At 32.3% G+C, this 13,644-nt stretch overlaps 1 protein-coding gene across 1 annotated transcript in view; it reads left to right on the top strand.

Moving 5' to 3' along the window:
• The window catches only part of ADGRV1 (adhesion G protein-coupled receptor V1), a gene marked incomplete at its 3' end in the record, with an annotated part of 121,696 nt that overhangs the window by 52,028 nt on the left and 56,024 nt on the right, over window positions 1–13,644 (top strand). The window contains exons 34-44 of the mRNA XM_041398295.1: window positions 245–454; window positions 4,776–4,906; window positions 5,149–5,248; window positions 6,187–6,366; window positions 7,835–7,998; window positions 8,533–8,626; window positions 9,237–9,266; window positions 11,268–11,346; window positions 11,941–12,079; window positions 12,603–12,744; window positions 13,175–13,437. Of these exons, the coding sequence (XP_041254229.1) occupies window positions 245–454; window positions 4,776–4,906; window positions 5,149–5,248; window positions 6,187–6,366; window positions 7,835–7,998; window positions 8,533–8,626; window positions 9,237–9,266; window positions 11,268–11,346; window positions 11,941–12,079; window positions 12,603–12,744; window positions 13,175–13,437 (1,532 nt within the window). The remainder of the gene's footprint in view (window positions 1–244; window positions 455–4,775; window positions 4,907–5,148; window positions 5,249–6,186; window positions 6,367–7,834; window positions 7,999–8,532; window positions 8,627–9,236; window positions 9,267–11,267; window positions 11,347–11,940; window positions 12,080–12,602; window positions 12,745–13,174; window positions 13,438–13,644) is intronic.

Raw genomic sequence — 13,644 nt, 5'->3', positions numbered from 1 at the left:
TTGCTAATTTCTACAGAGTACATTTAATAATTTTTAAATTATATTGCCTAATATAACATTTCATTAGTAATTGAGTACATTTTCATAACGACATTCAGTAACTTCTAGACCGGTAAATAAGGAAAGATTCTTCATGTCCTTTTTTATATAAGTTCAGTATTTAATACTAGAGTAGATGATTGCATCTTTTTAAAGGTGATTTTCATGTGAACATGTAAGTATGTATATGTTCTTCTACTTTTAGGTGAAACAAAAAAGATGGTCACACTGACCATTTTAGATGATCCAGAGCCAGAGGATAATGAAAGCATCATAATCAGCCTGGTGCATACTGAAGGAGGGAGTAGGATTCTGCCCAGTTTCAACACTGTCACAGTGGTTATCCTGGCAAGTGACAATGTGGCAGGAATCATTAGCTTCCAGACAGCTGGAAGGTCCGTTATTGGTCATGAAGGTGCGTTCTTTGTGTTGACCACACTCAGTTTGATTAGCATCAGCTTCCATTTCTGTGCTTTCTGTTGATAACAATTCAGTGATTGTATCACTGTTCAGAGAATGTCAGCAAGCTGAATAACCACATACTTAGCGTGCAATTCTTTGGATTTTTAACTCTTGCAAACACAACACTTAAATGAAATCTATGGAAAAGGTGAATAGACCAGTTCCAAACCCATATTTCACCATTTCTTCTTTTCCGTCCTTTTTCTGAAGATTATGCCTTGCTTCTATTGGCATTGCATTTCTAAGCTCCTTTTAGCATTTCTCATTCACTTTTACCGTATTCAAGAACTAAATATAAACCCCCATCATGCAGACCAATTGCTAATCTTAAGCAAATATTATCTACCACTGACTTAAAATTAGTTTTTAATTATCTAGAAAATATTCCCACAGAAATAAAATAGGAAAAAATCTTCCATCTTTCTAAAGTTTCTCTTCATATATTTAATAGCAACTCATTTTAGGAGTGTGACAATCTTGATGCCATAGTTGGATATCTAGTGTCTAGCAGTGTTTTAAGAGAGCATGTTTCATGTTTTACCTAGAGGTGGTACAGTTCTGCATAGGACAGTAATAATACACATGGTGGCTGCTCTTGTTAACCTTTGCTGGAATATCAGTGTATTGCAATCTCAAATTTTTCTGATGCGTAAACTGATGGGTAGAGAAAACTAACAGAAATTTGCTGTCCAGGAGTGTATGCACTGAATTTTTTGTTGGAAAAAACAGTCTATCTCAAAAGAACATGGTCTTGTGTTTTTTTCCTATAATGAAAGGATACCATAAGCTTTTGGGTTTTGTTTAGATACAGTTTGTATTAATTCTATTGTGCCAAGTTTCTGTCCTTTATTACTCCACATTAGTGGTTTTGATCTGCCAGATGCATTCTGGCAGTCTTAAGAACAGCTGTTAATGAGCCCAAGGAATTAATTCAAACCATCTCATTCCCCAAGGTTATACTTTCCACTGGTTAAATATTAGTCATAGCATGCTGAAGTTGAAAGCTTTTATCTGGAGCTGAAATACTCTGCTATGTATAGTACTTATATAGTGTTATAACTGATTCCATTTCCTTCAGCTTGTGAAAAACACAATGCATTGCACTGCATTATAGCAAGAAAGAACAATCAAACCAGTTCACTTTGATTTAAAAAGAAAGGAATGAGCTAAGGCCTTCATATGATTTCAGTGTCTTTACTTAATTTTCATTATCAGCTTTTTCTTATGAAGACAAATATTATCAAACATAAATCCAAAAAGTTTAATCTTTTATATTTATTATATTATTGAACAGTTTCTTAGTCTTTTTTTCAAGTTCATATTATTTATCCCTGTGGGGAGGAAAGATTTGAAAAACTGAAGATTGGTGAGGAAAGAAAAATAAGTTCATTTTAGAATTTATTTTTCCTTAAAGACCAACCCTGCAGTTGGGAGATGTTAGAAAATACTCAGTGTGAGAAAATTCAGGTATTTGTATTCACTCTGGATTATTGGCTGTCAACCAAAAAGAAATGGATTTTTCTCACAGAAGACAAGAAGATGTTGTTAAAGTCTTGAAATCCTTTCCCATAGACTTGGACTTCTTTGTAAGTGGGGAAGGGAGTTGAGAGTGGTGGTGAACCACAGCCTGGTGAAGGTTTTGTGCATTGTCAAGGCCTTTTGATATGTAACACAGTGCTCAGGCCTGCGCACTTTTTGCACTAATGTGGAATAAGTTTAGTGGTAATGGTGTCTCTATTTTGAAAGTTACATAATGGAATGTGTCCTTTCTTTACACTTCAGCTGTGGATCGTCACTGTCATGGTGTTACCTGCATATATTCAGTTCACACCATCACCATGTTGAGGGCAAGGGCAACATTTAAGTACAGGCAGAACATGGAACAGTTGTACGGCTATGAATTGGATGAAAACACACTGCAATTGTTTGAAATAAGGAACAAGAGGAGAATTGATTAAGTCACCTTCTCCTTGATAAAGGCAGAAAATGAAAGAAAGATTTAAAATATTTAAAAAAAAAACACCATAAGACAAAATAGGGAAATTAACCTAATAATACTTTCAATTTTTAGAGATCGATTTGTATTTGTGTTAGTATTTCTTACTGGATAGGAATAATAAAGATTTTGGTAAAGCTGGCTGAGCTTTACTTCAGTCAGTAGCTGAATACTGGAGAGTCTTTAATTGAGATTAATTGTACTTCAGGTTTCTTCTTGGTGCTCAGATTACAGTGTATCAGGGTTCTGTATCTTGAAGTATTTTACAGTCTTCAGTGAAATTTTTTTGTATTACATAATGTCGCATTGAAATAACCTTTGTATGTATTGTATGTTTTGTGATGATATACTGAAATACGTATTTTCTGTCAAGTATTTATTCTGTCAAATATTTATTATTTGCAAATACATATTTTGCAATGGATGTGCAAAATTCTCAAACAGGATAAACAGATTTCAGGGCAGTGTTAAATGATATGTAAAATCAGCCCTAGGGGAACCTGTAAATTGTCAGTATGTCCTCAGATGTCTGACTGAAGAAGCAGAATTCTTGTGATGTCAATAAATTTTGAATTCCTTTGTTCTTTTAGAACTAGCGTTAGGCAACTTATAACAAGGCTTAAATAAAGTTTGAAATAATGAGACTGATAACATAGCATTACTAATGCTACGTATTGGAAAATTGGTGTATAATTTTTTTTTCTACTTTGCAATTTTATTTTTCAGTTTATTAAGGTCTTTTGAAGTTTGTTGTTTACATCTGTCTCGCTCATAGCCAATATATTGGCATCTCTCAAATATTTCCTTACCAAACATGTCCAGAAAGTGATCATTTTTTTTCTGCCTGTTTTAGATATAGAATACTTTCCTGCAGTATAATAATTTGGTGTTCTTTCAGTAACACGGTCAGTGAGAATAGCTGTACTGCTCAATTATGTATGCCATGGACTAAGAACATAATCTAACACCACATCTTCTCTTTCCTTTTCAGAGATGTATCTCAGTGTTTCTCAGTAGGGTAGCTTTTAAGTGTGTACATAATACAAACTAAAAGATGGAATTATTCTCAGTTTTCCAACAGGAAAAAATACTCAGATCAATTTATAGCAATACTAAGAAAGTAATTTTCAGTTAATTGATGATGGACCTAAGCTTTCATGATTATTTCCAAACACCTCAATATTATAAATTTCTGTGTATTTCATGTCCTTGAAAACGAATTACACACTTAGATACTGGCAAACTTCCATTCTGTGAACTAGGAAAATGCTGTTGACATACAATTATGTGTATTCTGTTGCAATACACTTATATATTATAAATAAATATCTCTCCTCTAATGGGAATATATTGCATAATTTTACTAATGTTACCTGCTGATCAATTTCATATTAATATGATATGTAATTTTACATGCACATATTTAAAAGATTTTATTTTATGCCAAATATTTGTTTTGTATAACTTCTTACAGATATTTCATTCTTTATAATAGTATAAATTTTCTTAATTTTTCAAAACTTTTTGAAGAGTTCACTCTTTAAGTGACCATTTGGTTAAATATTATAAATGTGGAAAAATACCATAATCACTTCTTACAGATGCATGTTTTCATTTGATACTTACTATCTCTGAAATTATAATAAATTATTAAAAATTAATTTTAAAATATCAAACATTACTGTTTTGCTTCTAAGTACTGTCCTTCTAATCTTATGAATTGGCTTTTTTTCCTGGATGCTTTCTAACATCCAGAAACTGCTGACATTTGTAAATTCAAAACTCACATAAATGGACCTTGCAGGTAACTGCAAGCATTTTTCTACATGCACTATTTGTAGTCACAAGACACTGCAGATATTAGGAATATGTTTATTCCTTGCCAGTTAGCTGCCTAGAAAACTGTGTAAAAGCTGTGTGTAGTTCACAAACAGATACTGCTCTTTGCTTTGTGCACTTTTTGATAGCAGTTATGCATATATACCAGGTTCCTCTATATTTTGATAGTTCTTTCTGGGAATGAACTAAATTCATAAAAACCCATGAGAAAGAGTTCAGATTTGTGAGGGTTTTGTTTCAATATTAAAAAAAAAAAGAAAACAAAGAAAAAAAAGAAAAAAAAAGTGGTACATAACTACTGGGAAGCTCACTATTAAAAATATTAGGGTTTTACATAAAAAAATATTTAAACTGTGATTAATATTTTTTGTTTTCATTTTAGTAGTTGAATTGTAGAAGAAGAAACCCCAAAATATTGCATTTTGTCCTTTCTTCCTAGGAGAACAACTGCAGTTCCATGTTGTAAGAACTGCCCCAGGACTGGGAAATGTTACTGTTGAGTGGAAGATAGTTGGACATAATGTAGAACAAAATTTTGAATACTATTCTGGAATTCTCGTTTTTCCTGAGGTGAGTCCATAAGAAAATCAAATGGTTACAAGAGAATATTGTAATTTGAAGTGAGCTGACAAAACAAGTATGCTTTTAAAGCAATCTTCCTTATCTTGATATGATTAAATAGCAGGGAGTTTATAGTTTTCAGTATTTAACTTGACATTTCTTAAAAGTATTGCTCAAAATACATATGATAGAGTGGTATTACTTGTGCTCTGTACACTAATGACTAATCAATTTATCAATAACATTTATAGGGAATATTGAATACAACATTATATGTCCACTTGCTGGATGACCGTATTCCGGAAGAAAAAGAAGAATACCGGATCATCCTATGCAACATCAAAACAGAAGGTGATGCAGAACTACAGATGGCTCTATCTGCTATATCTAAAATTGCTATTTAGTAGTGTAGTGGCTTTGCGTGTATTAAACCATTTTGGAAGTGTAGGACTATGAATATTGAAAATGTTGCAAACTATGCAAAATTTGTTCACATTTTATTGAAACAGGCTTGATGCTTCTGTGTATTTATGTATACATATGATACAGGCATCATAAAATAAATGGATATTATCTTTTTAAACAATCTTCAAGCTGTCTCTCTGATTTGTCTCTGAATTAGATGACGTCAGAATAATTTACTCTTTCATTGAAATGATAATGAGAAAAGAAGCATGAAACTACATCCCTTCTTGAATATTCTCTGTTAAACTGGAATTAGTGTCTAAACACCAGACTAACTTGACATGGGTGGTGTTGCTGAATGGTACCTTGCCAACTTGCCATAATATTTTGTTTACTCTTGTAATCCTTCAGGATAAGTATAAATTCATACAGTTATTCATCAAGGCAACACTTGTAGTAATTTCTTAATAGAATGATTGAGAAATTGAATATAATTTTAATTCAATAAAAGAATTATAATGGAATTTGGGAATTATAATGAATTCCTAAGAAAACTTTTTCTTTCCTTTTACAACAGAAGTAGTTTAGGGAAGTCCATATTTAGCACTGTCACTTCAGATTTTCTCATTTCTTAATATAGTCTTGAACTCTATACTTGTGTGCATACAGTTTTTGTTGTGATTGAATGTTCCTGTGCTTGTTAAAGAATGCAATTACGTATACATTCCACACAATCTGGAAAATTCAGTGAGCATATAATGTGTTTGGTTTGATTTCATTTGCACTGTTACTGACTGTCATTTATACGTAGAAAAAGCAGTAACGTAAGACAAAACTTGATTTACCTAACACAATTAACTATAGTCCATTGATTCTTTTTGCAGGTGTTTCGCCTTCTGGTGCTGCTGTTTTGGATAGTCAAGGCTATGAAGCCGTTCTGACGGTAGAAGCTAGTGATGAACCACATGGAGTACTGAATTTTGCTTCTCCATCCCGGGTAGTTTTACTTCCAGAGGAAAACAAAACAGTTCAACTTTTTATTAACAGAGAATTTGGATCTCTAGGTTTGTATAGCATCTCCAAGAGAAATTAAATTTTGTATTCAAAATCATTACACAAATGAAAGCCATGACAGAGAGGCTAGAAATTCTGGAAAATTTTGGATACAATTGATGTTTTCAGAACTTCTAGGCTCTTTACTGCCTTGAAAACTAAGTTTTAGCTAAACCTGAAGCCATAGCCTTTAATTCCCAGCAAGGGATCTGGGAGCTGTGACATAGCTAGTTGGCTGTTAGGGTTGTACTTTTATGTCCAGCAAATCTGTCTTGAATTGTCTGTCCAGAAGAAATTAAAAAAAAAAAAAAGGGAGAAGGAACTTGTATGGAATTATCATTCCCACAACATCCCCTCTATAAACTTCCAGAATCTGACATTTTAGGAATATCCCATGGAAAAAGTTGCATTGATGCCTCTGAATTCAGTTTATACCTCTCCTAAGAATTCTGTATTTCTTTTTAATTCAATTTTCATTTTAAAATCAAATTAAATAGTACTAACTAATGCACTGTGTGCCAAAATATTTTTTTTGTGTTTTTTTCCTGAGTGTTTTGACTTTCCATTGAGAGATAACATGCATAATCATTTTCTATTAACATTTTTAGGCTATATTTAGACCTCTGTTAAAATCTCTCTTATTTTTTTTTTCTCTGTTTTGAGGTGAAGTGATCAGTTGAAACAAACATTCAAGATCTGGGCACACTACAGATTTGTAGAGGAATTTAAATGTCATTTCTTTGTTTTCCCATTTCTTTTTTAATGTCAATCAGTATGTAAATTACCTTTCAAACACTACTTAGGAAAATATTAATGTATTCTAAGTTTCTATTGTAAATGTAAAATGTCTCAATTGAATTCCATCCATATTTATTAAAATGAAGATTTTTTTATACCTTATATTTTATTTCATACAGAATAACTTCGAATTTCATTTGTCATATTATCTCCAGGATCACTCTCTTTAAATTTGCATTTTGACTTACTATGGCAGATTTGTGAGATTGGCTTTGCAATAAAAAAAAAAAGTCTAGCTTTCCCTCTAGTAAAATATATCAGTGTGTCCTGAAATTTTTATTTTCTATAAACATCTATGTCAGTCTGTCTGGGAAGGAAATTAAATTTAGAACTCTCCTTAGAGCCTTTCTTAGACATCAGTCATTCCTGAAACACTCTACTTCTCTTGACACCAAACCTGGTATTAATAATATATTAGATGTCCCAGGTATGTAATATAATATTTGCAGTTCACAGCACCTCAAATATATGAATACATTGGGTTCTAATGCTTTCTGAGTTCGGTGATCTTGGGCAAATTATTAGTGTCTTAATCCTCTGGTTTGTAGTTAGGCTTTCCATTTTTTCAATGTGCATTTGGTCTCTTATCTTTGTCTATTCTAGTGAACATTTCATAAAAATTTAAAAAAAGTAAAAAAAAAATGAAAAAAAAATGAAAAACGTTTGTCACATTTTAAACAGGTGCTATCAATGTTACATATGCCACAGTTCCAGGACTGGTCTCTTTAAGTAATCAGACACAGGGGGCCTTGGCTGAACCAGGAGCTGATTATGTAGCTGTTTCTGACTCAGTGATTTTGAAAGAAGGAGAAACATCAGCTGCCATAAATGTTACTATTCTAGAGGTAAATGCTATATCCTTTCACTCTATACTTATTGATATGACAATTGAAAAGGAATATTGTGGAACCTGAATCTTGCATGTTGTATTATTTGAAGCTATCAATTTTATGGTAGTTTAGAAAGACTGCTTTGGTTTTTAATGATGAAATCACAGAAGGACAAATAATAACAGAAGACAGCGCTACTTATATGAAATTTGACTCTCTCATTGGGTCTTTATTTTGTGGTATTCAGATCAGTGTCATTCATTGCTTGCTGCAGGCTCTTACTTTATCAGTTGTTGCTATTTGTGCCTTCAGAACTGAGCAGAAATCTATTCACATCTAGTTCAGTGTCACTGCAGTCTTTTCCATTAAATGTAATGTTTTGCTTCGTAACTAACATTTTATGTAAAAATGTTCTAAGAAAATGGAAACATAAATTAATTCTAATATTGCTATAAGGTTAGAGACTTCTAGTGTGTTGCTTTTTGACAATTTCTATGATTGTTTCTTAAAGAAAATGAAAAGAGAATATACTGGATTTGTGTTTTGTAGGATGATGTACCAGAAGTGCAAGAATTCTTCTTGGTTAATTTAACTTCAGTGGAACTTATCATGAACCATTCTACTTCTTCCCCACCTAGGCTGGGTAAAACAACTTACAAGAAATTACGATTAATTTTATTTCTATATCAATTGAATGCACAACATATTACTCTGGCATATCATCATTGTGCTTGCCACTTTCCCAATAAGCCAAAATGAGACAGGGTATTCTGCAAAAAACGTAGAATATCAAATATAGTAATTTTTACATTGGCTTCGTACTTATTAAAGCCCTGTAAAAATTACAAGACAATTTTCACAGAGGAGTTATTTAGTAATTACCAGTTGAAGAACACAGTTATCTCAAAAGTTGTGTTGGCAATGTGTTAATGTGATTTTAATTTTCAAGTAAATGACAGAAATAAATATGTACAAAGAATTCATTCAAGTAGTTCCTTTGCTCACTCTTTCAAAAGTATCTTTTTATTACTTTTTATCAGATTTACTTTTAGGAGTCATGATCTACTGTGTTCCTACTCTTCCACAGAACTTAATTAATTGCTTACTTATTGAGTTCCTCATTCTGCTGCCGAACTCAGTAGCACAGCTGCCATTGGCTTTTAAGACAATTGGGTTATCCTGTGACTAATTATGCTGATTATTTCTAACATCTTCTATAACTCTTTTTCCCTTTCTTTGCATGCATATTGAAATGACAGAATTAATTCGTTACAGACTGAAAGGTAACTTGCAAGACTGATTGCTGCTGTATAGACACTGAGCTGTGATTAGTTGAGTCTAACATTTAAATCATAGAAAGAGTAACATTAAAGTATAAAGGATTTCCTGATTTAAATTGTTCTGATTGCGGTATAATCTTAAGTTCTGCCATAAGTGGTTAGCGGTCTGAGTATGACCATTTGACTCTGATGTACTTAGAATGATCAGATAATAGTTTTAATCCGTGAGGTAAAATTTTGTTCTCATTATAAAATGTCACAATTAATTCTGTTACCAGACTGTTTTCTAATCATGTTTTCCCTTTTTGTGTATTTCTTAGTTATGATTGAGAATTCAAATCCATGTTGGTGCAGTGCATTTGTTTAGGATTTAGCAATCCCGTGCCCCATAGAAAATCTTTAATATAATTCTAGGTGTCTAATATGAAAACTGATGGGAGTCCTGCACGTGATACTGATGTGCAGTTAATTGTATCCATCTGGAATATATCATAAATGCTGTCCCTGTCTTAGCCATGTGCATTTAATATGTGGTGTAGGTCTGGGATGTCTATGACATGCAGTTAAACACATAGAACTTAAGTGACCTTTATTTCTGATCTGAGACTTCATGGATATGGAGCAGAAGCAGGAAACATAAAGGACAGTTCTGTTTTCTTCATGCTGCTCTTGCTTCATCCCATCATCTAGAACAGGTGGAAGAAAAGGCCCAACTCTAATACAAAAGTGCAAGGAATTAAGAAAAGGGAAAATGTTTGATACATGAGAATGATGAAAGAAAAATTAATAAACTTAATGGATGGAATAAAGAATTAAGATAGGGTAAAATGGCAGGAGGTCATCAGGAGAGAGGAAAGATGCCAGATATGAAATAAGAGGTCTGATGTTGAAAGATTTTGAGTCAGTTGGTCAGACTATGTGACATGATGAGGAAAAACGCCAGTTAGAAATCTGAAGGGTCTATATGCACTGTAATCCCTATGGATTTTTAAACCTTTCTGCTGTCTGTGTAGAGGTGTTGCAGCTGCTGTTCATGTTCATCACTATCTCATAGTGTCAGTTTTGGATTCAAGGCAGTGGTCTTTTACTTTTATTAAGTTTTATCTCATTTAATAGAAATATCTGTGATGGATCTAAAAATAGTATATTTACTACAGATTTAGTGGAGTCAATTTATTTTGTAGAAATTGTCAGTCTTCATTTCTTTTCAATTATTATTAAAATTAAACTGATGTAAATTGAAGTATTCATGTGATGCTGTTTAAACAAAACCAGGCATTATTTTCACAGAAGAATCAAGTTCTGACTGCCAAGTTCTGGGCTGTGCAATTAGTGGAAATTGCTGGCATTAATCTATTATTCAGTATTTTCACAGGGCAATACATGCAATGATCTTGCAAAGTTATTGTGAATATAATATGTTTTTATGTGGTAATAGAATCTTGCAATACATAAACGAACTAAAAGGAAATTAATAATTCCTTCTTTATAGCAGAATCTGTGGTGTGTGCCATTAAGATTTATAATCAGCACTGAAACATTAATATAAGATGATATACTGCATCTTTCATTATTCTTTTTCCTCATTTTCCCTCCATTATTCAGAATGGCACTGTCTGCAAAACATTAAATAACAAAAAACAAAAAACAGTGAATTAAGACTTGATGAATCTTGCTTTTGTCATTTTCTACATTTTCTGTGCCATGAGTTTTCTTCAGTTTTTTTCTTTTCTTTTTTCTTTTTTAAATACATTAAATGTAATGGTGGTAATTCAAGGCCCTATGTTGCAGTTCTAATAGAAAGCTAGTAAGAATTAGATTTTCTTCAAGCCTTTCCAAGTAGCCTGTTCACTTCATTTTCTCCTCCACATTTTGGAAATGGAAAATTATGTTTTTCTTCTACAAAATTAGTAAAGACATAAAGAAATGCTTCTGTTATTCTTCAAAATAATAAAAATGAACTCTATTGTTCTTACATACTTGTCTTTCTGTTTTCTCTTTTAGATGTGGAAGGTTTAGCTTCTCAAATTATTATTGACACTAATGATGGAGTAAGCGGAGTAGTTGAATGGGAAAGTACCAAGTAAGTCTTGTCAGCTTGAAGAACTCCCTATGGGAGTTAATGATTAGTGTTGTCCAACTATTTCCATTTTCAGTTAACAGTAAAACTCCTATGAATAATAGAAACAGATCTTTGAGATGTATTACATATTATTCAGTTCAGTGGAACTGGAAAGATAATTCCCAGACTAGAAACCAGCATTTGCAGGATGTTTATGCAGAAATCTCATGCTACCATGTATTTATTGTCACTATTGTCCTTCAGTATTGTGGACTTCCATCACTCCCTCAAGCCTCCATCCAGTGTCCCAGCCTCTGCATCTGTGTAAGCATGCACATGGACATCTCCTAGATCTTTTTCTCTGATTTCCAGGAGCTAGGAAAAAGGGATCCATGCTCATAGACAGGCTTAATCTAGTTCAATTCCATTTTGATAAGAAAAAGAAAAGGTATAATGGTTGCATTAGACAAGTGGTAATGATGCTTTACTGTAATAGTGACTTTTTCTTAAAAGTTAGAGGGGATGATTTAAAGTGAAAATATAACAATTATCTACCATCTTATTAAAAAAACATGCTCAGTGAGCACTGAGAATTTGTCTTGGTTTTTGTTTTAGTTTAGAAGTTAATGAAACTCATGGGAATCTGACAATAATGGTATACCGAAACAAAGGATCATATGGAAATGTGTCTGTGTTTTTTTATGCCCAAAATTTGGAGGCACAGCTGGGTTTGGATTTTAATGTGGTCTCAAGGGTAAGAAGCAAATTTTAAATCTAATAGTTTTCATTTCTTCAACTGTCTCAAAAGAACATCATCTTATTTATTCTGCAGAATGGTCACTAGTACAGCTAGATTTCTCAACTTTTTCAGTTGCTCTGATCATCTGAATAGAGATAGATTTAGTAATTTTATTTTACTCTTTCTTCCTTATTTAATACTAAAGCATTCTTAAATATAAGACGCATTTTAAACTTTGAAACATCTATTTCAAATACAGCTTTGCTTAGACAAGAGAATATAAGATTTCATGTAAGGTTTAATATTTTTTGTAAAAGAACTTTCAAAGTGAATTGCTCTTATTTGTCCTCACTCTACAATGTACTAAACTATTTTACTGTTTTGCTTCTTTTTCAGTCAATTTATAAGGGACATAGAAATTATTCTTCTTGCCTCTTCTTTCCTCCTTATTTAAGGCAATTCTGCTTAATCTATGTTAAAGTTTCTGTGTGCATTATCAGCTATTGAATATTCAATGCTTTCTGTGTTTCAATGCTAGACTCTTTTTTTTGCTGATGGAGAAAGGAATAAATCTGTTGTTGTTGCGATTTGTGATGATGATATTCCTGAAGGTGTTGAGAAGTTCCAGTTAATTCTAGCAAATCCATCATTTGGCCTGGAATTAGGGGAGAACACAACAGGTAAAACTTAGTTTTGATGTTCTCATTCTTCAGAATTGTATCTCAGTCACTTTAATTTCATTCTTCTGAATAATCATGTTTTAGAAAACACCGGTGTTCTCCTATGGTAAATTAATAATCTCATTTGGAAGTTTCTTAAACATCTCTGTGAAAAATGTAAAATTAACAAAATGATATGTAAAATAAGGAATCAGAAAATGCAAAAGCTGGGTGATTTAATAAGAGAGTCTAGATTCTTTCTTTCTAGAAATTTTCCTAAATAAAGCAAAATACTTACATATTCTGTTAAGTAGTCAGGGACATAAAAGCAATAATATAATTATATTAAAGAAATAATGGATTTGTGTATATATTTATTTATTTGTGTATGTGTGCAATTATATCTTACTATTTTAATTGAAGCATATTTCTATTATTTATTTTTCAAAAGCCACAATTACTATATTTGCCAATGATGATGGACATGGAATTTTGTCATTCAATAACAGTGATCACTTCTTCCTAAGAGAGCAAACGGCTCTTCATCTGATGGAAAGTGTTGCAGTATTAAATATTATTAGAGAACCTCCTCAGGGGATATTTGGAACAGTGTCTGTTGAGTATCTTGTAAGTGAAATTAATTCTTCAGATCCATCAGTGGATTTGGCCCCTTCTCAAGGATACATTGTGCTGGAAGAGGGAGTCAGATTTAAGGTAATATGGTAGTTATAACACAAGAAGTGAAGAAGGCTTTTTTAAAAATTATTTGAAACATTTCAGCAATGTTTTTGTTTTTTCGTGTATTAACTTTTTTTTTCTTATGTTTTCCTTAATTCTCAGAATAAACTGAGCTGTGGGAGTGCAGAAAAATTGAATATGCTTTTCTGTAGATATTTCTCTCTTCATAATAGTTCAGATAAA

This window comes from Onychostruthus taczanowskii, unplaced genomic scaffold, assembly GCF_017590055.1.
Source record: "Onychostruthus taczanowskii isolate IOZ18803 unplaced genomic scaffold, ASM1759005v1 scaffold143, whole genome shotgun sequence".
Classification (NCBI taxonomy): Eukaryota; Metazoa; Chordata; class Aves; order Passeriformes; family Passeridae; genus Onychostruthus; species Onychostruthus taczanowskii.
This window is presented reverse-complemented; position numbering and strand designations above follow the sequence as displayed.